The sequence below is a fragment of the Panthera onca genome, chromosome D3 (assembly GCF_046562875.1).
Source record: "Panthera onca isolate mPanOnc1 chromosome D3, mPanOnc1 haplotype 2, whole genome shotgun sequence".
In the NCBI taxonomy this organism is placed as follows: domain Eukaryota; kingdom Metazoa; phylum Chordata; class Mammalia; order Carnivora; family Felidae; genus Panthera; species Panthera onca.
The window spans coordinates 5899163-5924652 of record NC_138350.1 but is presented as its reverse complement, the minus strand read 5'-3'; the positions used below and the strand labels follow the sequence as shown (position 1 = coordinate 5924652).

General features: G+C 37.4%; 2 protein-coding genes across 6 annotated transcripts in view; one reads left to right on the top strand and one right to left on the bottom strand.

Moving 5' to 3' along the window:
- Positions 1-1056: 1056 nt before the first annotated feature.
- RSRC2 (arginine and serine rich coiled-coil 2) lies at positions 1057-18873 on the bottom strand. 4 transcript variants are annotated; one of them, XM_060612173.3, is made up of 10 exons: positions 18732-18873; positions 14550-14706; positions 13190-13233; positions 10529-10719; positions 9275-9478; positions 6953-7075; positions 4849-4928; positions 3388-3617; positions 2851-2940; positions 1057-1705 (listed from the first exon to the last, which is right to left on the bottom strand). In XM_060612173.3, the coding sequence occupies exons 1-10, from the start codon at positions 18735-18737 to the stop codon at positions 1526-1528; spliced, it is 1305 nt and encodes a 434-aa protein (XP_060468156.1). In that variant the 5' UTR covers positions 18738-18873; the 3' UTR covers positions 1057-1525. The 4 variants fall into 4 exon arrangements, with proteins under 4 accessions (XP_060468156.1, XP_060468155.1, XP_060468157.1 ...); XM_060612172.3 differs by having other exon boundaries at positions 3388-3620; positions 18732-18872; XM_060612174.2 differs by lacking the exon at positions 18732-18873 and adding an exon at positions 12292-12369 and having other exon boundaries at positions 3388-3620; positions 10529-10741; positions 14550-14620.
- A 141-nt stretch (positions 18874-19014) lies between these two features.
- KNTC1 (kinetochore associated 1) overlaps positions 19015-25490 on the top strand; it is a 73956-nt gene continuing 67480 nt past the window's right edge. For both annotated transcript variants that reach the window (XM_060612169.3, XM_078435870.2), the window contains exons 1-2: positions 19015-19247; positions 20721-20891. In XM_060612169.3, the coding sequence (XP_060468152.3) occupies positions 20763-20891 (129 nt within the window). In that variant the 5' untranslated portion in view covers positions 19015-19247; positions 20721-20762. The remainder of the gene's footprint in view (positions 19248-20720; positions 20892-25490) is intronic.

Sequence of the window (25490 nt, the reverse complement as noted above, 5' to 3'; positions counted from 1 at the left end):
TTAAAAATAAAAGTGTTGGGGCGCCTGGGTGGCGCAGTCGGTTAAGCGTCCGACTTCAGCCAGGTCACGATCTCGCGGTCCGTGAGTTCGAGCCCCGCGTCAGGCTCTGGGCTGATGGCTCGGAGCCTGGAGCCTGTTTCCGATTCTGTGTCTCCCTCTCTCTCTGCCCCTCCCCCGTTCATGCTCTGTCTCTCTCTGTCCCAAAAAAAAAAAAAAAAAAAAAAAATGTAAAAAAAAAAAAAAAAAATAAAAGTGTTAAAGGGTGCCTGGGTGGCTCAGCCGGTTGAGCATCCGACTTCGGCTCAGGTCACGATCTCACGGCTGGTGAGTTCGAGCTCTGCATCAGGCTCTGTGCCGACCGCTCGGCCTGGAGCCTGCTTCGGATTCTGTGTCTCCCTCTATGCCCCTCCCCCGCTCATGCTCTTGTCTCTGTCTCAAAAATAAACATTCAAAAAAAAAATTAAAAAAAAAAAGGTGTTAAGTTTTTACCATTAAGCATGCTTCCCTTGTTGTATTGTGCTACTACATTATAAAGTTGTTTTCCAACAAATTTTTCTAGGGAAAGGTGAAAATTATGACTTTGTACCAATAAAAGCAAATGAATTACAAGTTCTGCGGTTCTCCCCCTCCACCCTGTTTATGCCCTATTTAATTTAGTGACAAAGTAGTTTTCTAACATTTTAGTACTAGTGAAGACTTCAAAGGGATAATGAGCAAAGGGCATACCAAGAACTTGTTACAAGGCACTTTATTAAAATAAAAGTGCTTACATCCCTTTAACGTATTAATCTATTTCCTGAATAACATGGAATATTGAACAAATATTGTACACCAATTCTGTTCCTTAGAGTAGTAGGAAAACAGTATTAATGTTTGTTATTCCTCCCAACTTTTTACATTTTTGCTCACCATGGTATTGCCTAGAGCATATTTAACTGTTAAAAAAAAAAAAAAAAGGAATTTCTACCTAGTGTTCTCTAATAGCAATTGCAAAATGCTACAAAACCCATCAAACAAATTCAAATAAGAATTCCAGGTAACTTAAATTAACACCAGTTTTGAGAAAACCATTTTTATTATCATCACCACCCAGCTTATTTGTGCTGGATTATGTACCAAATGGCCAGATCTTCTAAAGAACATCTACATAACATTTCTTTCATGTTTCAAGAGATGAAAATAACTGTACAAGGTTAAGTACAAAAGTACACAAGACAGCGGACACGAAATATCCATGTATGAGATTTTATCCCACCTGCAGCTTTTATATATTTGAAAAGTAGAATTCATGAACTAAAAAATATTGTCCTTCTATAGTCCTGTCAAGTTTAATGGAAGTGTGTTTAACCTGATTACAACACTAACACCAGTATCACTGATCTGATATTTACAAAAAATCGTATTTTTCAATAAATTAAAGTCAATGCAACACCCATGCAAGCTAGAATGCTAGCTGTTTGGTGAACAAGGACCTGACATCAGAACCAGAAGTCTATAAAGTCCCAAACAGTAGGTCTGATCTTTTTCAAACTGCATCCATTCCTCGCATTGATGATGTGAAACCCAATCCCATTCCTCTTTGTGTGTGGGTCTGTGATCTTGCCATTTCATACTGAGCATCTAGATTTCTAAATACTTCTTCCTGTTGCTTCAAAGTCTTGTAACTTTCTTCATCAACTGAGCTACATCCAGCTTCATCTTCGCTCTAAACATCAGATAAAAAATATATTGTTAAAATTAACACAGATGAGAAAAAAGGTTTTTTCTCACTTGACAGTACTTATGATAAATCACATTTTTTAGGATATGGATTTGACCTTATTTAGCTCCCATTCATCCATTTAGCACGTATGAAGTACAAGGCAATGTTCTAAGTATTGGGAAGGACCAGGAGATATGCTATTTTAAAAAGGCAGGTGAAGAGTGACTGGGTGGCTCAGTCAGTTAAGCATCCGACTTCGGTTCAGGTCATGATCTCATGGCTTGTCAGTAGGAACCCCGCGCTGGGCTCTGTGCTGACAGCTCAGTCTGCAAACTGCTTCGCATTCTGTGTCTCCCTCTTGCTCTCTGCCCCTCCCCCGCTCATGCTGTGTCTCAAAATAAACATTGAAAAATTAAAAAAAAGAAAAAAAAAAAGCAGGTGAGACAGGACTATAAAGAAGTTGACATGTGAGAAGAAACCAAGAATGATGCAGGGACCTGAGGGAAGAAAAGGACAGGGAAAGCTAGCAGCAGATGCAAAGGTCCTCTGGCATTGTTCCAAAACAGCCAGTTCAGCGCAGCTTGCTTTAAGCCAAATACCCTTTCGATGAAAAAAACACATTCCCTTAAGTAATAATACCTGAGCATTTGTGAAGTTTTCCCAACTGTTATATTAAATCTAACACTGGACCTGTACATTTACACTTTACTCAGGAAAAAAAAAAATCTAAATAAAAACTTGAAACAAAAAAATCTATGTCTTAATTTAAAAAAACTCCCTGGAAACTTTAAAAATTAAGATTCTATTCCAAGTACACTTAGCTTTTTTAAATGAGCAATTTTTTTAGGCAAATTCATTACTTCCCATTTATAATTTCATTTTTATTTACTAAGTAAAGCTTACAATCTTAGAAATGGTTCATCTAAGGTATAAGCAAGTTATAATCAACATGTTAATTTAAATGGAATAATTTGTATTGTCAACTAACTAGTGATAACATAATTCTGTGAAATTAATCTGAAGAACATTAACAAGAAAGCATCAGAAAGAACCCAAAGTTGACACATTACTGAAATAACTTTTAGATGGAGGAACAATGTTAACCTGAAAATGTTAATATGAATTTTAATTCCAACCATGTAACTCACCTTAATACCCATTAGTTTCCTGAACTTGACATTTTGGTCCTTGTTTCCAAAATTCAATTTTTCCCATATTTCAGCAGACTGGGATTTGTCCTGTTAAGAAACACTCAACTTTTAGAATACATAAAATTTAGGTTCTCTTTTATCAGGTTACTAAATCTCTCTGTAAAAGAAACAACAGCATTTATGGCATTCTACCAATGGAGTTTATCATTATCATTATTTTAAGATTCCTATTACAATGTAATGAAACAAAGAAATAGAAGTACTTCACATTATATCCTTCATGGAAAAAACTTAAGCTAAGAAGCAGCTTCTTCACCCATTATAAATTTACAGGAATACTGTTTTTGTTTTTTTTTTTTCCTACAACTGGACTTAGATCATGCTTTTTCCAAAATTAAGTAACTGTGGTAAATTAAACTATTCCAATCAGGTTTGCAGAATAATAAACCCAAACCGATCCTTTCCAATCCACTGTTGCTCTGAACAACTACTTATTAGGTATAAATGACAATAAAGAGGAATTAAAGAACTTACCCCTTCTTTCTTGCCCTGCCAAAGCATTTTCCTTTTTTTCTCTTGTTCAGCAAATTTCATTGGATTCACAGCTGCTGGGTTGTAATAGCTAGGTACAGCTATTCCGGTCTCTGCCAAAGCTTTAGCCTGCAGGGCAGCCATCTGAGCTGCCATAGCTATCTGAGGGGTAACTTGCGTTCCCGATGCCAACAAGGCAGCAACATTGAGAACGGAACCTCCGGTGGCTGCAGCTGCTGAAGAGAAGGGAAGTACAGATTTCTAGACTAAGCAAAGCAAACCTCCTAACTTACAGCAGTGCGTTTACATGTAAGAACTAATCTACAAAAAGGCAGAATATTTTCACCAAAATAAGGAAATGCATGTTAGTTTATAAAGCAGTTAACAGTTTAGTAAAAATTTATTGGACGTACTTATAAGATTTCCTGGATGTGATCCTTTATACATACTTTACATATCTGAAAATAGTAAGGATTCTACAAACAGTAAAAAGATTCATGATTTCAATGAAAATGAACTATGGTGCTTGTAGCTAACTTGTAACACAATAAAAACAGCCCAACATGGGGCTCGAACTCAGGAACCGTGAGATGACCTGAGCTGAAGTCAGATGCTGAACTAAGCCACCCAGGTACCCCTAAAAACTTTCATTTTTACAGTCTTTAAAAGCTTACAAAAGGATTTAAGACATTTATTTGAAACTCTTAAACGAGTATTTAAGATATTAAGGAAGACACACGTAAAACAAATACTAAGCCCAAGTCCTATAAAGGTTAAATGCCATGCCTGGTGTTTCCATTTTAAGTGGTTGAGTCAGGAACTGCATCAATTTTCTGTGAACAGACTGTTCTGACTAAATATTTTTCTGTCAGTCCAGGATATAAGCTTAAAAAGTTCTCTCCATTACTAATATCGTGGCAATCCAGTTATGAAAGTTTTGAGGAAAATAACAATTTGTACAATTTAGGTAATTTCAAGAAGCACCAACTAACTAGAAATGTCAACAAAACAAAAAACACCTTCCAGATTACATTCCATACAACTCAACAAGCACTCTCTGATCATCTTCAATCAGGCAATGTTTGTGTTATGTCGAAAGTCTTGATTTCTTATCCAGGTTTAGCCATCATTTTATTAAACTGCATTTTCTCAAAAATCATGACTAAAAGACGTGCAGTACGGCTGAAGTTTAAACAAGAACAGTGACTATTCACTTGCCAAAATTACGTCCATCAACTAATTAAGAAACATATATGCACGAAGAAATTATGAGCTATGAAAGTTCACATCAAAAAGTAAGTTATCCACATTTCAGTAACATTGACCAAAACAAACAAAGCAAGGTTTACTGTGCACTGCTGGCTAGCAAAGATCACGGGTGATTTGCTTCCATTATTTTTCTGAATTTTTCAAATTTTCTATAAGGAAATGCCATACACTTCCATAATAAAGAAAATAAATTACCTGCAGCTATTTCTTGTTGTTTTTGTTTTTCAACCATTTCTTTTTCTCGCTGTTCTTGTAATTTCTTTGCCCTTTCCAACCTGTCAATAACAATTGCAATGAATTTAAAACAACGCTCAATATAAAACCATTATTTATCTTTGTACTTCTCCACACGTACAGACACGAGACAATATAGAATTTTAAATTAAATTTAACACATTGGTATCTGAATATGGGAAAAAAAAAAGCATTCGTTCTGAACATATCAGCCACAGTTAAAAGAACTATTTCAGTATTTGTTTTAAACATTTTTAAATTCACGGAACAACCAAAAACTGGAATAGTTTTTACACACAGTTCTCACGGAGAGTATTTTGAAAAAATAAAAATTATTCAGTCTTGAACTGGGAACATGAAACATAAATTCATCTCTAAATGAAAGAAAAACAGGTTCTGGTTCACTCTAAATTCACTAATACATACATATACTAAACGTGCTGTCAAGCCAGTATCTATTTCTTATATAGCAAGTTGTAAGTAATATCATCTTCACGAGTTCCTGAAAGAGAAGACTCTTTTCTTCAAAGGATTACTGATTTCCCAATCATAAGTTAAAAGCCACCCCTTCCTCCTTCAATTTGGTATAAAAGGACAAAAATTAGGGAAAAGATTTTGTTTCGGGGTACTACAAGTAGTAAAATACAGCAAATGGGCATTCACTTTAGCAATTGCTAAAATTTACATTACATGAATATAACAATCTATAATTTTATTCCCATTTATTGATCACATATGCAACAAAGAAACAGTACAGACTTGATTTTGTGCTTGGGGATAAAAGTTTCTGATTAGGGATAACATTAAAATGTTGGTCCACATATGTGAAAAATATTTTCAAATGAGTTTAAACATTTCGTCCTTATTTTTTAAAAAAGGAACAACAACGGTCTACATACTACAGTTTCTTATTAACCAAAGATTTCCCTTCAAACTTCAAATTAGCCAAAGAGCAATCTGGTATTCTGAAAAAAGTTATTTCATATAAATTTATCTGAAAATCACTAAGCAGATTATTTAAGTCAAAATAGTTTTAGATGCTAGAAACAGCTTCAAAAGTAATAAAAGCCCCAAATTAAAACACACCCAACTTAATAAGAATACAGGGCTTAAAAAAATACTGGCCAGGCTTAATCGGCTATTCTTTATAGATTAGTTCAATACTATTATAAATTACTTCTTCATTTCGTTGATTTTAGTTTCAGGAAGAAAATATAATTGACTATTATTGGTTGCATATTTAAAATGGCCATTGCAGGTTGGAATTAACACCATTCACTAAGGTGAATGGAATGAAGAAGGGGCGAGCTCACACCTTTGCTGCTGCTGCTGTTCAGCTGGAGTTTCTGCCAGGCTGGGTTCACAGGGCAGCAGCCCATCAGGTTACATTGTGATAACTGTATTTTTGTAATGAAAAAAAAAATACAAACTCAATTTCATAAGGAAAAAAACCCCAAATCAAAAGTATAGTTTTCAGAATATGGGAAAACCTGCAAACAAGCACTTGGATTTTACTTTACTTCTTCCCTCTCTCTATAAGGCAGTTCTTTCAATGATTTTGCACGTTTTGGCCAGACAGCCCTACTGTGTGTCATCCCACAATTACCAGAACATCTTTGACGTTATTTCAAAATTAAACCTTACAACAATCTCATGCTATCAGCAGTAAAATTTACAAGATCAAATAAATCACCTTGCAATGTTAAGCAATTTCAGAGGCGAAATGTAAGAGTTTTTGAATCAGACCTAAGATTTCTAAAGAGTTTCAATTGCAAACCAAAAATATTTAGAAGCCTAAATTTGAGAAAAATGAAACAGTTAATCACGAAGGGAAAAAAACAAACTGTTGCAGACATTGTAATCTCTCCAGTTGGACAAACTGGTAAATGTTTAAAATGAGAATTAACAAATTACTTACTTATGAGTTCTACATCACAGAGCTGGCACAATAGCATAGCTAGATTTAATCATTTAACTTATATGAAACCATTCACTTTGTCCACACAATTGAGTATCTACTTCCAGTTGAAAAAATGAAAAACACATCAATAGAAAACATACGAACCTCCTAGCTAAAGCTTCTTGTGCATCCATTGCTGTGTTTCTGCCTCTGAAGGGAGGTGGACTGGGAGTTCGGCTTAAACTTCTGCTAAATCTTCTTGGTTTTTCAATTCTCTTCTTTCTATCTCTGTGATAAATCATATTTCACATGTTGCAATACAGCCAAGTAATAATAATTACCTCACTTAATCAAAACCAATTATATTTACATGGGTACCAAACAGTAGATAATGTACTTCAAACCCTTTCCTCTCCACCTCTGCCCTACAGCTTCCACAAGGTATCAAGGTTCCCTGAATGTGCTGCTAGTTTTCTGCAAGTTCATTTAACCATCCCAGTTACAGACATTTAGAATGTTTCCAGTCTTTTGCTCTTACAGTGTTACAAAGATAAACTTTATACTGTTATTTTATGCTTACATAGGTGAATATATAGGATAAATCCCTAGTAGCAAGATCCATAGTTTAAATGTTCCTAGTATTTTAATCTACAATGAATTAGTTCATAAATGTTAAAAATCCAAAGCACATTATCAGAACAAAAGAATTAGGAAAATTAAAGATTAAAAATAAAACAAAAAACAGGCAGCGATCAGAGTGGAGTAACAGTGGCCAAAACTAGAATTGCCATTAAAAAAAAAAAAAAAAAAAAAAAGGCTAGAAATGCCATAAATAATGGCCTGTATTGCCCAAATGGAGAATAAAAATTATGGTAGTTAATGGTGAAATCCATTTACCCTAAATTCACTAAACCTAACTGGTAAAGTTCAAATTAGTAACCTATTACAACCTAAAACTACTGATATACTGAAATGCCTGGGTAGCTCAGTTGGTTAAGCATCCAACTTCAGCTCAGGTCTCACAGCTTGGGAATTTCAGCCCCGTATCTGGCTCTGTGCTGACAGCTAGGAGCCTGGATCCTGCTCTTACGGTTCTGTGTCTCCCTCTCTCTCCACCCCTCCCTTGCTTGTGTTCTCTTTCTCTCTCTCTCAAAAATAAACATTAAAAAAAAAAGCTGAGGGGCGCCTGGGTGGCTCAGTCGGTTAAGCGGCCGACTTCGGCTCAGGTCATGATCTCGCAGTCTGTGAGTTCGAGCCCCGCGTCGGGCTCTGTGCTGACAGCTCAGAGCCTGGAGCCTGTTTCAGATTCTGTGTCTCCCTCTCTCTCTGGCCCTCCCCCTTTCATGCTCTGTCTCTCTCTCAAAAATAAATAAAAAATGTTAAAAAAAAAATTAAAAAAAAAAAAAAAAAAAAGCTGATATAGTGATCAAAAGTGATAAACCAAGTTACTGTAATAAGCACAGTCTACTTTTACCTGTATTTCAGTCTTTACAGACTAACTTGAGCAGTAAGCTAATAAAAAAGCTTTTTCTATTACTTTAACATCAGGACCTCTGCATATACGTACACTATTAATAACTGCCATATGTAAATATAATTATAAATATATCCTCTGAATATTTACATTTTTTCTCTTGTGCTTTAAAAAATTTTTTTCTATTTTATTTTAGAGAAAATGGGGGGAGGGGCAGAGGGAGAGAATCCCAAGCAGGTTCCATGCTCAGCATGGAGCTGATGCTGGGATCGATCCCAAGACCCTGGGATCATGACCTGAGCCAATATCAAGAGTCAGGATGCTCATGTGACTGAGCCACCCAGGTGGCCCTTCTCTTATTTCACTTCCTGTCTCAACAAATTAAAGCCTCCCCTCAAACAAGTCAGGTTTGAATAAGCTCATCTTTCTGAATGTCTGAGATAGCATATAGAGTATGGTGGGTTAAGCACTCGTATTCAGACACACTTGGGACTTGGTCCTGACAGTACTATTTAATAACTGTATCATTTGAGGCTTCCTAGACAAGTTACTTAAGGTTAAGTCCAATGGTCTGAATTCACAAAACAATTGTTTTGCTACTATGATTTTAATGGGACTATTCCTACCTACACTTCACAGAGTATCTGATTAAATGAGTATACGTAAGAATGCTATGCAAATGTTCAGGTTTGTTCTTTATTAGTCAGAATGTGATAAAAAAATTTTTTTTTTAAGTTTATTTATTTTCATAAGGAGAGATGGAGACAATCTCCCGCAGTGATGGTGGGGAGCCCAATATGGGGCTCGAACCCATGAACCACGAAATCATGACCTGAGATGAAACCAAGACTCAGATGCTTAACCAAGTGAGCCATGCAGGCGCCCCATGATCAATATATTTTATAACTCTAAATAAAATTCTGATCCACAATTTTGATGTTTTCATAGCGAGAGAAGATGAACAGACCCTGTGAGGGACCTATCTAATTTTATTCATGATCATGACTACTTACCGACTTCTACTCCTTGTCCTACTCCTGCTTCTGCTTCTATGCCTGTGTCTTGATCTTGAACGGGACCGAGATCGGATCCGACGTTTTCTTTCCCGGCTTCTGGATCTTGATTTCTTCCTCTCTCTGCTTCTGGATCTTGACTTCTTCCGCTCCCTACTCCTGGATCGAGACTTCTTCCGCTCTCTGCTTCTACTACGATGACGCCTAAAAATAAAGCCCACAAATTTGTAGTTACTTAGAGAAGTATCTTTTCAAACTACAGACATTATGAATTAATTATCTACCATGTGTGCTGTCAAATCAGGCTATAAACTACTCTGTATTGTATATAGAAAGGATAATTGAAGCTTTTAATGCAGGAAGGTACAACAAATGGGCCTTTATTCTTGTTTGATGATGCCTCAGAGGGAACACAGTAAAGCTGTAACATGCCAAAAATGCAATGCATCCTACCCCAACTTAAGATTCTGTTTAATAGTTTAAAGTCTACTATTGCCTCATTGGAGTATTTATGCAACTTAAAGATGACAAGTTAATCTATTACTGAAAAATTTTGACCCAGTTTGATACCACCTGTTTCCACAAACTCCAAACATGATGTTAAACACTGCTTCTTAAAGCAAAATTCCCACAAATTTCAGCCATGACCCAGTCTCTAAAAAAAACCTTTTCACCTATACCACACAGTATCAGCAAATTCTACACCAACAATGTAAAAGGATCATTTTATTGGCTTAAACATAGTTCAGCTATGTAACTTTTTAACTACAAGAAACAGGTAAATTACAAAATTAAAAACAAACAAACAAACAAAAAGCACTTCACTAACTGAATGTGTGAATCATCATCATCCTTTACCCCCCAGTCTTGGACACCATTTTTGCCTTTATCTGGTAACAATGTCCCAAAGATTTCGGCAACTAATGGACATCAGTAGGCAAGAGAAGAGGTCAAGTTAGCAAACACATGTATTTTCTTCTCCTTCCATGTTTGAGAGAGAGCACACATATGTGTGAGAATCCCCAAGTAGGCTCCTGTCAGTGCAGAGCCTGATGTGGAGTTCAAACTCACTAACCATGAGATCATGATCTGAGCTAAAATCAAAAATTGCTCAACTGACCAAGCCACCCAGATGCCCCACCAAATATATGTATTTTCTAATTAAGACTGTTTGGGTATTTCTGGATTAATGAGAAGCTTTACATAACATAGCTCTACGGATGGCAGTCACTTATAAATGCCCAAACTACTTACCTTTCACGAGACCTAGATCTTGAGTGACTTCTGCCTCTTGATGACTTTCTTTCTTTGCGTTTGTGTCTGTCCTCGCCATTTTCAGATGAATTTAGTCGTTCTCTTCCTTTATCAGAAGAATGTTCTTTGTCGTTATGTTCCTCAGACTTGTGTTTCTTAGATGATTTATCTTTGGATTCATGTCTTCTTGCCTGTTTTAAGAAGAAGTTGGTTCTTTCAGGAAAATAGTGCAACAAAGAGAGTTAGTATGGGTATCAGTAGACAAAAATGTTGAGATGCAACATTAGTAACCTTAGGAGTGTGTGGCAAATAAAAAAATGATCTAGTTTCACATCACCCAATGTTGCAGACTACTAATCTTTGTCTTTATAAATCCCCCAAATGCAGTTTCCTCCCCAAATTAACACAATTAAAACAATGATTTTCAATGTTGAAATAATATTGAAAAACCATCATTATCAGAAAAAAGGATTCCCTGATGTTTCTTTTTTTATCTAAAAGAGTAGGGAGATACACATCAAAGCTTTCAAAATTTTCCAATAAACCTTTTAGAGAAACAAACCACATACACATATATACATCAACTTCTAAAACCAGAGTACATATCATTTACGTTTAAAAACAGTAACAAAGATGATCAGGACACAAAGAAATGCACCAGAAAACGCATTTCAATTAGGTAGCTAAATAAGATTACTCTTACTAATTATTAGTATTTTCTGCAATTTAAGTTACTTTACGCAGAGTTGAAGTGTCCTTTTTAAAGCTATACTGCCACATTCTCTCTAAAAGACGGCTCTTGGTTTTTCTCCCAATGTCTAAACTGTGATGCAATCACTTTTCATCTTGCAATATCCCAACGGGCTTGGAGTTCTATTACATTTCATGTACCTAGGGTAGAAAATGGCAACCGTATCTGTTTTAATTTTTACAAAATCAAACTAGGCATAATATAATTAATCCCTACACCATTATACAATACCTACTTTCCCCATACTCTGAAAGATTTAAAACCAAGGCTTTTGCTTTCACAAAATAGGCATTCAGAGACCGAGCTAAAATTAATTGCATGATCAAGTCTCCATCCTACACTCACACACCAAATTAGGAAGTGATAAACATTAGATCTCCTCACATTAAGTTGTCAAACCCATCTTTTAGGTAAGGCTTAAAATCCCAGACATCTCAGAATCACAATTTTAAAGCTGGAAGGAAATTCAGATGGTCTAAATTCCCCTTACTGTAAGTATGACTATACTAAGATCTAAAGTCACAAAGCTACATGGTAGCAGCTGAACCCAGACCCCATGTTCTTCTGATGCCCAGGACACTGCTTTTCTACCACAACAGGACACTTATCTCATGTTTCCCAAACAGGCCATAGCATGTTTCTTTCCACTCAAGATTAACTTTTCTTAAAAACAAAAAACTTGGCCAAACATTTTGGAACATGCATGATATATCTGAAAAGAATCATAGTAAGTTAATATTTTGCAGAAAAACAAGAGACCTGGAGACACACCTAAATTTTACTTTCATTGCCAGTTCTCTATAATATGAACTTATAAAAGTTATTTCCTTGATTTTGCCATATAGTGGCAAACTGGAAAAGCTTTAAATGGTTCAACTTCCAAAGGTTTTAGAGTTTATTTCAATCCAGGTTTCCAAACATAACATTACTATTAAAAAAAAAAAACATTAAAACCCTTAACTGATTTAAGATATACTTAAGGGAAATAGGAGTTTGAATGACTAATAGTTACCTTATCATGAAGTAGGCTTATTATTTTGCTATCTGAGTCTGCAGCGTCTTCAGTTCAGTCTCTTCGCGCATTAGCACGCTGAGTATGATTTATTATAGAAATGTTATCATGTGAGCTAAACAAAATAGTCATTTTCACAAAAACTCTCCTAAATTAAAAATTTAACAGAGCTTCCATTAGGGGAAGAGGTGAAGTCCCTGCCCACATTTTTTTTTTTTTTTTTAGGAGTCCCTTGCCCAGCCCCCATAAGATTCTTCTCCTCCCTTTTTGGCTCCTACTTCTGTTCTTCCTTGTTGGCTCATCCCTTGTCTTCTCAGGTGGGCGAGCAAGTTAACTCCTCTGCAATACAGCTGCTGTCTTTTTTCCTCAAGTTTTGCTGTCACCGCCACCTTTCCAGCTGTCCCTCACAGACCCTTTTACTTCAAAATTCAATACTACTTTTAGGGAAACTGAACTGGTTTGCTAATGAAAAGAGGACTCTCGTTACCTTCCATAAAGAAAAAGTAGCCCACGGATCTCTAGGATATTGCTACTTAAAGATGATTGCTATTTAAAAATCCTGAGCAGTCGTCAGGCATAAGGAGACTGGGGACCTCAGATTAATGGAAGCTCTGTGTGACAGGCCTAAAAAAACCAATTATAATCTTCATATGAAATTTTTATTGTGAATATTTTCACAACATAATAAAATTAATAATTTTTGAATGAACTTTTCATATAAACAACTATCTTCTTGAACAATGATGAATCCATATCATGCTTATTTTATAACCCAATTAACCTTTTAAATTTCAAGTTTTGGTACTTACCTTGATGAAATCATATATTCACACAAACATTTCTACCAGATATTTTACAAGAATTTTAAAGTGCCTATTCACTACAAAGTGTTAATTACCTCTTTGCTTCTGCTCCGGCTCCTGTGTTTTCTTCCTTCATTATCTGTAAACACATACAAAAGTTCACCATAAACAAAGATACAGAAATATCTCAAAAGCAAATTCTAACAGGTAAAAGACAATTTCCAGTCCTTCTTCCCCACCCTTTTTAAAGTAGGCTTCATGCCTTGCGTGGAGCCCAACATGGGGCTTAAACTCACCACCCTGAGATCAAGAGTCAGACCCTTAACAGACTCTAGCCCATTTTGCTTAATTAAAATTCTACTTACTTTCAAAGACTATTTTTTTATGGCAAGGTGGGATTATTCTAGTTAAGACTGTATGTATTTGAAACAAATCAAGCCATCTGTACAAACCAGATATAACTGAGAGTAAGGAAAAAAAAAAAAAAAAAAAACCTCCATGACAAGTCAAAAACAGATACTGTCTTTCAGTTTGTCAGACTCTTAATTTACAAAACATTCTGACTAGCCCATCTTGTTTTCCAGTCCACAGAAAATTTATAAAAGGGCTTAACAGAGGTACACAAGAAAAACAAAACAAGAATGCAACAAAAGAAACAGGTTGAACTATATTTGGCTTAAGTGGTGAGAAGGGTGCTATAGTTTAGAATTTCCATTCAAAACTGATTTTAATACTGTACAGTTTCAAATATATATGTAAAAATATATATCTGAACTACCTTATAGATAATTATGGGCACAAAGGATAAATAACTAGAGCTCAGGTCTTAAAATTCTCTTAACTCACTACCATTCTACTTTTCACTTAACCTCTTCATTATGTAGCAGTACTAGTTAAAAAAAAATATACAGCAAAACGTCACGCTTCCTATATCATATCAATCTATTCTTTTTCAGGTTAACGAGTAAGGAACATCTCAAAACGCCAAAATGTCTTGCTTCAGAAATATTCTAACATTAAATTAATCAAAACACAAGGTTAAACACCTTCTTGTATTGTATATCAAAGCATGTTAAAGAACTCCAGAAAAACATACCACTGCCCAGACCACAGCTTTCAAAAACATTTTCCCAATGTTGAAAAAATGAAATTTAAACATCTCAGGGTGGACAAATAATTACTGTGACACAAATAATTTTTGTGACACAAAAACACATTTTTGAAAAATATGTATATATTTGTCTTTGGAGAAGTTATAAATTTCTGCATGAAGACATTTATGCTTTTCATAATTAAAAAATTCTCCAGAAAAATCACCAATGTACTTTTATTCATTTCTCAATTGGGGGAAAAAAACATTAATTGTATCAAAAACTAAATGTATGTTTTACACACACATCTAAATGGATTATAACAAATGCTGATAGTGGTAGTTACAGTTCCAACAACTCATACCTGACTTTCGTTTTCTTTCTCTTGACCTTGATCGTGATCTTGAGTAATGATGTTTTGAGGCTCTAGGAGAAATAGATACATCTGACTGCTCTTTTTTCTTATCTCTATCTGGGGATGTCTTTTCTGGGGCTAGTCCATCTCGCTCTGTGTCACTAGCCTAGAAGTTTAAAGAAAAATGATTACAAGTTCTTAATTACATTTAAAATATTCCAATTTCTTAAAAGGGAGGGAAAAGAATGATCCTTGAGTTAAAAAAAAAAAAAATCAATAAATCAGAAGGCTAATTTCTAAGTACCTATTCGTTGTACCTGATAAACCTAAATAAGTTGAAATGACTAACCCAGTAACAAAGATATATATGATTAGACTGATGTCTTTAACTTTAAAAAATCCTTATTTTCATAACTTTAAAAACAATGGGGGAAGGGGAAGAAGAGGGCTCCAAGTATTTTCAAAGAACATACATTCAAACAGAAAAAATACAGACCATTTCAGATTTGTGAAGTCATTTACCTGACTTTACCAATAATGCTTACTTTAAAATAGCATACACTATGGGGCGCCTGGGTGGCGCAGTCGGTTAAGCGTCCGACTTCAGCCAGGTCACGATCTCACGGTCCGTGAGTTCGAGCCCCGCGTCAGGCTCTGGGCTGATGGCTCAGAGCCTGGAGCCTGTTTCCGATTCTGTGTCTCCCTCTCTCTCTGTCCCTCCCCCGTTCATGCTCTGTCTCTCTCTGTCCCAAAAATAAATAAACGTTGAAAAAAAAAAAAATAGCATACACTAAAAAAGCATTTAAAATAAGTTGGTAAAAGTTAGAGACTCAAGTCTGAAAATCTAAGAAAACAGCAGAGAGAATGCTTCTAGATTATAAAAGAATAAACAGAAAATTAACTTACCTATCTGAGAACCCAATCTTAATTTCATTAACCCTCTTTAATGAAAACAGCCCCCTGGCACAGTGCTGCTGCAAAATATGGTCTGCCTCTCCTCACATATGCTCTGGGCTATGGAAACATTAAGTTGTTTCTGCTTTAAAGCATTTTATAAATTTTCACAATGCAATTAAAAAAAAATTAAATTGTACGTATACTTTCCAAAGAGTCCTGACTTAGATTTTTTCATCTAAATATCAGTTTTGTTTTCCAGTTTATAGAAGGCAATTTCACCTGCCTTGCTCATCATAACAAACTACTCAGCAGAGCAATCAAACAAATGAATTCTTGTTACTAATTTCCAGTTAAAAAAAGTATTTCTGTGGCTGTTTAACTGTGCAGTCCAAATTACAAACAGCAGCATCATACAAAAAAGACACTGATTTAAATGAGTCATAGAAAAAAGCTTCAAGAAGCTAAAACCTGAACTGTTCCCAAATCAGATTTTGATAAAAGGCAGGGGAAACCGTTTCAGTAGTATTCAGAAGGTGGACCACTTGGCCCTTGACCTAAGAATGGTTTTTACATTTTTAAAAAGATTAAGCAAGCAAGAAATGAGACAGAAACTGTATGTTGTCCACAATGTCTAGAATACTTACTACCATGGTCTTTACAGAAAAATCTGAATTGGATAAAAAGGAAATCACTATAAATTTTCAGCAGGAGGAAAAAAATCACATGACAATGAATTTCTCCTTCCTTTAGGAAGATTAGTCCACAAAACAAATGCCAAGTAAACTAAAAGGGGAGTAATTTAACAAATGAAGGGGGAGAAATTGCACTATTTCAACAACTATTTACTGAAGAGTCACAAATGTGCCAAACTCAATGCTAGACTCAAAGAATAAAATGCTAAAAGATTTACAAGCTTAGTTGGGATCAAAGACATAAATGTGTTAAGCCTCTGACAATGGTTTAAAAAAAAAAAAAAAGCAAACAAAGGAAACAACTAACTACTGGAGAGTTTCTTAGAATCATTCAAGGGCCTTGTCAGTTTTCTATGTATGGGTGATTTCTGGAATCATAAAATTTCTGTGGTGAAAGCTTTCATCGCATAGATTCGAGTTCAACTTTATCTTACAGCAAAGCTCCCCTAAGATGCTCTTTGTGCTCTACTTTCTAATAAATCAAGCTGTATCAATTAATCATGATTTTCACATTACCCATTTTCTTTTAATTCTCCTTCTCATCATTATCCTTATGGGCTACTTCAGAGATGTCTGTGATGTTAAGTGCTAATAAAGCTTACACTTGGTAAAACTGCAAAAACTTAAGCACTGCTATCACTTCTCTTGGGGGCATGCTGCAGAACCACTGGCACATGTCATTCACTTTTTCAGAGGTCATGACTAGAACTATAAACGACCTTTCCACGGAAAAATCAGCATCTAGCCCAGGTAGTACAGGTTTTCAGTCAAGTTTATTTACGTGCATCACAGAAGCCTGGCAATAGGGAAGTCAAATGCCCATGGCATAAGGGAAGACATCCAGTAATAGAAGCTAATAACTTATACCAAAAAGCCATTTTCATCTGTCAAACATATAGAACAAAAACCGTCCTACCACTAAACAGGTATGAATGATAGGTAGCCAGTTGGCCCTTATTTCCATGAGGCTATTTTATTTTATAGCAATAGCCTAATGAAAAGTATCCAAAAAAAAAAACCCCAAAAAACAAAAACAAAACCCAACTGAATAAAATTTCTCTGATAAGTTCTTAACTTTATTTCGATTTAGCAGAGAGGTACATAAAAAATCTTAAATGCTAATTGCAAAGCCGTCTTCTACTCTAGCATTTGCTTTTTCAGAAGGCCACCAGTTATCCTAACATTTTAATCTTTTTTTAAACCCTAACAACGCTCAAGACCAAGTACACAAATCTTTTTCCAGTGCAAAGAAGGTACAGTGAATCTAATACTAGGCCACTTCTCCAGGGGATTGTGTCTTTTTATTGAACGAGGCACTGCAGGTCCAAATGTTTGAAATGGCTTCGTTTTTAAATTTGAGCCCAAGTAAAACAATGCTATTCTTTAAAGTACCTTAAGGGGCCCAAAACACTAAACAAAGGAAAACATTACATCGATTAGTTGCACAAATATAAAAAAAGGCTTCCAGTTGTTTGAAACCTTATCAAAAATTGGTTAATTCAATTAGGCATTGGAGGAGGGGAGTGCAGAAACCATCCTAATTCCAGAAACCCTAATTTTTATAAAAGAGCAAACAAAAAATTTTTCGTTATGATTATAGCCCTACTTGTTTTCGAAAAGGAGTAAACAGAACTTTTCTTTCCAGTGGAAAGGAATACAAAATGCTTGCATTTTTTTTTAACAGTTTCAGTAAAAATGAAGTAATCACAATAATGCGATCCACCAGAATTGGGCATCTTATACTCAAAAGCAGCCTTTTTTTTTTTTTTAAGCACCATTGTTCTTATTTAAAATTAAACGGGTCAACGCAGGGTTCTTAAATTTAAAGAAACAACAGCAATGATAAGGCTTTATTATAATGCTTTTCAAAGACTTCAAAATGATTACATCACGAGCCTCTTCGGAAACAGAACAATCAGAAATCGTAGCTCCAAAGCCTTCCCGTAATTAAGCCGATTTTTTTTTTTTTACTCCTTTTGAGCATCTTCCTCTGGTCCTTACTAAAAACAAATTAAGGTTTTAACAGGAGAAACACTAATCGAAATTATGCAACTAGAATCTTACTGAGCGTAAGCAAAAAAACCCAAACCAAACCAAAATAAAACCCCCAAACCAAAAAAACCTGCTATGACTCTTTTCCCATTCTATCCACTACAGACAACGCCTTTTTGACCCAATACTTTTCCAAGACCCTCGCGCCCCCCCCCCCCCGCATGCTTTTTTCTCTCCTCCCCAGCCCTTCCCCAACACGGACATAAATTCCCAAGCCCTAATGGAACTCAATATAAACCACTAACAATGAGTAAGCTAAACTGGACGCCGGTCCGTGGGTCAGAAAGAATACAGGGCTGGAAAAAAGATGAGGAAAGTTCTGGAAAAAAAAAAAAAAAAAAAAGACACTCCCTGAGGCTCCCCACCCCCATCGACACCGCCTCATTTCCCCCTCCCTACAGCAGGCAGCCATGATGGCGGGCGCAGAAAAAGGCCGCGGCGCCATTTTGTCCACACACACGCGCGGACAACAGCTCTGGGAGCCGTTCACCCACTCTTTGGGGAGTAGCAGAAAAACATCCCCGGCTTTAAACCCAGAGTTGGCACCTACCGCCATAGTCCAGAGTCCTTGCCGCTAGTGCGGCGCCTCCACTTGCCGCTCTCAACAGTACCGGCCGACCCGACGCTTCGCCACAGACTAAATCGCTCGCGCGAGAGACCCGGATGGCACAAAGGGGGATGAGGCCCGGTGCGTCGCACAGCTTGCTGGGAAAAAAAAAAAAAAAATGGGTGGCGATAAGAGTCTCTATAGCAACGTGTTTGGAAGAGGTGATTGGTTGTTCTTTTGAAGGGGGCGTGTAAGGCCAGGAGCGGGGCGGCGCCAAGAAGGTACCCTTAGAATGCGCAGCCTGGAAATCGAAACGGGTGGAATTTAGGGTGGGGCGACTTCCTATTTCGATTCTAAAGCAGTCTTGGCCTCCTCCGGCCGCCGTAAAAGGGGTTGGGTTTGTGTTCTCCCGCCAATTTAAACCCGTGGGCTAGAACCTGAAGAGATTAGGGACAGTTGTCGGGGGAAGGAAGCGGGGCGGTAAATTTGAGAGTTCTTCTTTAGTTTCGGCAGTTGCAGGTGAGGAGGGGGAAACGCGCTGCTGTAAAGACCTGGGGGTGGGTTCACGTCGAAGGAATAGCGGCCTCATCTCACCTCGGGGCGTTTTTCCCTCGAGACGCTGGCGGGAGAGAATTTGAAGCCGGTTCTTGCTGGTCTGTTGCCCAGCTGGGAGCACTTATGCATGGGGGCCTAATTGACGCTTTCATTTCGTTTAATTTGCTCATCGGTTCTCCACCCGGAGTGACCTCAAATCGTTACTCGAATCAAGTCACTCGTCTGCTTAGTGTCTTTTACACTGTGGCACCGAGCGTAAAAATCCAATCTTGAAGTCGAGGATTCGTTAGCTCCTGCACTGTTTCATTTTTGCTGTGGCCTGGCACCTGCCCCAGACTCGTTCCAGGCTCTGAGCCTGTGCATTCGGCCTGCGTGAGTTTTCCCTCCGAGCTTTGCATAATTGGCTTCTTGCTCTTGGCCTTACACCCTCGGTAAGAACTCTTTCCCGTGTTTAGAAACGTCCTGTGACCGTAGCCTAAATCTTACCTGTTTCCACCAATGAAAATAATAAGTCACCTAACACATAAGACTGAGTGCTTGCCGCGAACCAAGCCTTGTTCTGTGAATATTTAAAACTCCTCTAACAACCTTTGTGGGTAGGTACAACTATGTCCCTGTTACAGAGAATTGAGGAACAAAATCCAGGACGAGTGTCGTAAATATGAAGGAGCACCAAGTAAAAAATCATTCCTTCCCTGTGCTGTACATTCCGTAAAATTTAAAACGTATTTCTGCTAGCACTTATCCAAACGGTTGTAATTATTTGGTGGTGGTTCCCCAGCAGCGATCGACCCAGGGATTGTTTTCCATCTTTGTATTTTACTCCCACACGCCATACATACAATGAGTTATATAGTCTTTGCTGATGAGATGTTCAAGCGACTGGCCTGGGGTTATATGTATACTCTTTGGTGCAGTCAGAAACCCAATCCAGTTTTCCCCTTCTTATTTTCATTTACTGTACGTTACTGGAAACATTATAACGGACTTTTTTTAAAGTTCAGCTGGAAGCTTAACCATCCTTGGATATCCCAGATAGTCTGACTTCAGAGCTTCCACTATTCATTGCTATCCTGCTTAAAGGTTTATTTCAAATGAAAACTTGTTATAATTTCGAGCTAGGCACACAAAATACTAGAAGCTCTAGGATACATTGCTGAGATCAGATTTATGTTCCTAAACCAATACATTGTTCTCTAATGATAATCATAGCTGTAGTTCCATTTATATTATTGGTCCAAAGTATCTAGTGACTGCAGAAATAACACAAAGAGGAGTTTTCATTGGATCTATATATATATGTATATGTATATATACGTATGCATTTACAGGGACGTATATATATATATGTCCTTTTTGTTAAAACTTTTTGTTTCCCAAGGAATTGTGTTCTATGCAACAATATAATTTGTTCTCTTATTTTACATACTGTCACAGGGAAAGTAGTGGTTCCTGACTCAGGAAGACAATCTCAGAAACATGTGGAATGATATTGAGTTGCTGACAAGTGATGATACAGGAAGCGGGTACCTAAGTGTTGGCTCAAGAAAAGAACATGGAACCGCTTTATATCAAGTTGATTTGCTAGCGAAGATCTCCTCTGAAAAGGTAATGATTATGATGCTATTTTCACTCAAAACATTTTTGCTGAATACTTAGTAAGCCTAGTAGCCACATGGTAAATGTTCTGTAAATGCTGACAGCACTTTCTCGAGGAATCAGGTTTCAGTCTCACGTTACTGGAAATTTCCATCTGAATTCTCCCACTATTGTCTTAAGTTCACTATTTCCAAAACTGAACATTTCATAGCTCTTCTTGACGTTTGGACATACAGAATGTATATAAAGTGATATAAAAAGTACCCACCACCAGCTCAGGAAATAAAACATTACCAGTAGAGTTGAAGCCCCTGAGGTCTCTTCCTTTTCCCATGCTCTCCCATACTCCACCCATGAGTTAAGCACACTGCTGAGGTTACATTTATCCTTTTCATGCATTTCTTTCTACGTTTCATTTTCTTCATTTATTTATTTAAAAAAAATTTTTTTTTAAATTTTTTTTTTCAACGTTTTTAATTTATTTTTGGGACAGAGAGAGACAGAGCATGAACGGGGGAGGGACAGAGAGAGAGGGAGACACAGAATCGGAAACAGGCTCCAGGCTCCGAGCCATCAGCCCAGAGCCTGACGCGGGGCTCGAACTCACGGACCGCGAGATCGTGACCTGGCTGAAGTCGGACGCTTAACCGACTGCGCCACCCAGGCGCCCCTATTTAAAATTTTTTAAGTTTATTTTTATTTTTGAGACAGAGAGAACGAGTGTGCGCATGCAAGTGAGGGAGGGGGAAAGAGAGAGGGAGAGAGAATCGCAACCAGGCTGCGCACTGACACTGTATAACTTGGTGGCAGGGTTCAAACCTATGAACCATGAGATCATGACCTGAGCCGAAGTCAGACACGTAACCCACTGAACCACCCAGGCGCCCCTTTCCTCTTTTAATAATAATGCTACCATTCTCAGCCCAGGCTTGAAACCTTATTGTTTGAATCCTATAGAAAAACTTAGATTCTCCTTTTCAGTAATTTGCTTCTGATAAAGTATTTTTTTGTAAGCAAAGTTTCTTTTTTTGTAGAGAAAGTACATCTGATTTTTTTCTCAGAGTATTATAGCCCAAGTTCCCTCCACTTTCCTTAGTCAATGTAATATTTCATTTTCTAAGAAAGAAGGTTTATTTATTTATTTATTTAAAAAAAAATTTTTTAACGTTTATTTATTTTTGAGACAGAGAGAGACAAAGCATGAATGGGGGAGGGTCAGGGAGAGGGAGACACAGAATCTGAAACAGGCTCCAGGCTCTGAGCTGTCAGCACAGAGCCTGACGTGGGGCTCGAACTCACGGACCGCGAGATCATGACCTGAGCCGAAGTTGGCTGCTTAACCGACTGAGCCACCCAGGCGCCCCAAGAAAGAAGGTTTAAATGAAATGAAGAAGAGACAAATTATTAGAAAGAAGAGTTGCATTTTTTAGGGCTTGAAAGGCAGGACCTCTTTCTGGGGACCTTACAGAGGAAAAACTTCCTAACTCATTCTGTAAGTCCAGCATTACCCTAATATCCAAATTAGGCAAAGATATTATAAGAAAAGAAAACTGCAATATTTCTCTTGAATAGAAATGCAAAAATCCTCAACAAAATATTGCCAAATTGAATTCAACAATATATAAAAAAAGTTATATACTGTGACCAAATAGGATTTATCCCAGGTATGCAAGGTTGCTTAGACATTAAAAAATCAATTAATGTTTAGGTGATGGTTGTAGTAATTACCACCTTATTTTGGTAATCATTTCGTAATATGTATCTATATTAAATCATCACATTGTACACCTTAACCTAACACAATGTTAGATATAAATTGTATCTCAGTAAAGCTGGAAAAATCGGTGTAATGCTTCGCATCAACAAACTATTCTTTGATAAAGAATATCTATAAAAAACTTACAGCTAACATCATACTTAGTGGTAAGAAACTAGAAACTTACCCAGTAAGATCAGACCAAGGCAAGGTATTCCTCTCACTACTTTCCAGCATCATACTAGAAATGTCAGCTAATTCAATAAGACAAGAAAGAGAAAGAAGAGGCATACAGGAAGAAAGAAAGAAAGCTGTCTTTGTTTACACATGACTTGATTGTCTATGTAGAAAATCTGAAAAAACTTCTGAAACTGAAAAGCAATTATGGGGTGCCTGGGTGGCTCAGTCGGTTAGTTAAGCATCCAACTTCGGCTCAGGTGATGATATCACGGTTCGTGGGTTTGTGGGTTCCAGCCCTGTGTCAGGCTCTGTGCTGACAGCTCCGAGCCTGGAACCTGCTTCAGATTCTGTGTCTCCCTCTCTCTGTGCCCCTTCCCTGTGCATGCACCCTCTCTCTCTCTCTCAAAAATAAACATTAAAAAATAAATGAACAAAATAAAAATCTGTTATAGCAAGCTCGCCGGATATAAGGTTAATATGCAAAAGTCAGCTGCTTTCCTATATACCAGCAATAAACAAGAAGAATTTGAAATTAAAAACAATCCAAACTAATCTTTGTGAGCTTGGATCAGGCAAAACTTTGTTAGATATGTTCTCATAGGGCACCTGGGTGGCTCAGTTGGTTGAACATCCGACTTCAGCTCAGGTCATGATTTCACAGTTTGTGAGTTCCGGCCCCATGTCAGGCTCTGCGCTAACAGCTCAGAGCCTGGAGCCTGCTTCAGATTCTGTGTTTCCCTCTCACTGTGGCCCTTCCCCACTCATGGCACAAGCTCTCTCTCTTTCACTCTCTCAAAAAATACATAAACCTTAAAAAAACAAAGCAATCACGGGATATCACTGCACACGTATCAGAATGGCCAGTATCAACAACACTGACAACACCCAATGCTGACAAGGATGTGGAACACCAGGAACTCTCATTCCATGCTGGTGGAAATGCAAAATGGTACAGCCCACTTTGGAAAACTTTGGGGCAGTTTCTTACAAAATGAAATTATTCTCATACCATACAATCCAGCAGTTGGACCCCACGGTATTTACCCAGAGGAGTTGAAACTAGTATCTATACAAAACCTGCACATGGATGTTTATAGCAGCATTATTTAAAATTGGCAGAACTTGGAATCAACCAAGATATCCTTCAGTAGGTGAATAGATAAAGTGGTACATCCAGACAATGATTTCTTATTCAGCCCTAAAAGAAATGAGCTATAAAGCCACAGAAAGGAGGAAACTTAAGTATCTATTACTAAGTGAATGAAGTCAACCAAAGTGACCTACTGTGTGATTCCAGTGATACGACATTTTGGAAAAGGTAAAACTATGGACACAGTGATAAGATCAGTAGTTATCAGAGGTTAGAGGTTGAGGGGAGGAGGGATGAACAGGCACAGCACAGGATATTTAGGGCACTGAAAATGTATAGTATAATAATGGTGGATATATGTCATTACACGTTTGTTTTGACCCACAGAATGTACAATAGGAAGAGTGGATTATAATATAAACTATGGACTCTGGGTGATGATGTGTCAATATAGGTTTTTCAGTTGTAACTAATGTACCAAATGGTGGGAGATGCTGATAATGGAGGAAGCTGTGCATATGTGGAGGCTGGGGATTTTTGGGAATTCTCTGTACCTTCCCTCAGTTGCCCTGTGAACCTAAAACTACTCTTAAAAAATAAAGTCCTAAAAAAAAGAAGAGGAGGAAGAAGAGCTATCCAAGCAGAGAGAATTGTATGGGTACGTCCCAGGAAGGTATTGCACGGTTCCTTCTTTGCAGTGCTTTGGGGTAACTTCTTGCTATCAGAAGAAGCAAGTTAAAAGTATTAAGAAGCATCAGAATGTGGTGGCATTTTCAAGAATTTCACCTGGAAAAGGTGACTGTTGAAACAGGCCCAAAATGAACTGATGGGATTAAAACCCAGTCAGGGAAGATTAAGAACAGTTAACACTGATTGAGCGGATATTATATGCAGGGCTATCTTCTGAGCCTTTACGCAAATTCAGTCATTTGATGCTCATACAGGCCAGTGTTGTAGGTACAGGAGAGTACAGAGGGGTCAGTTGAGGCATTTGCCCAAGATTACTCAGCAAGTGATTGAGCACTGTCAACCACTGAGCTGTCCAGCTGCTTCCAGAAACGTTTGTGTGCAGAGCTCCAAGTACCAGAAGCTGAAGACCGGAGACTCCTATTTGGCTTGCATAGTAATTTTTAAAATGTTGACTTGGCTGTCAATATTTATTTAAAACTCAGAACATTTTGCACAAGGATCCAGTTTTCTGGCGTGGCCATACCAGAGTTGCATTTCCTCGGGGCTTTAATCTGACTGGTTCTGCTCTCTTTATTGTTATCTGTGGGGGTGTGAGCCCTCCTGTTTTCATCCTTTGAGCCGTCATATCCCAGACACTGAGACCTTGTGCCAGTCATGGCTTGTTTATTTTCATGCCTGCCGACTCCTTCAGGCGTAAGATCCATCCTTAGGAAACAAAGACTTGCTCATGAGAATCCCTTGCCCTTTCTTAGCAATCTTGGACTGTTTCCCTATTTTGGACTCTGAATGGATTGATATACCATAGAAAGAAAAGCTTGACTAATTAGATATATGGACTAAAAAAAAGAAAAAAGTCTTTTCAAACTTTAAATGTAGGTGTTTGGGACTATGA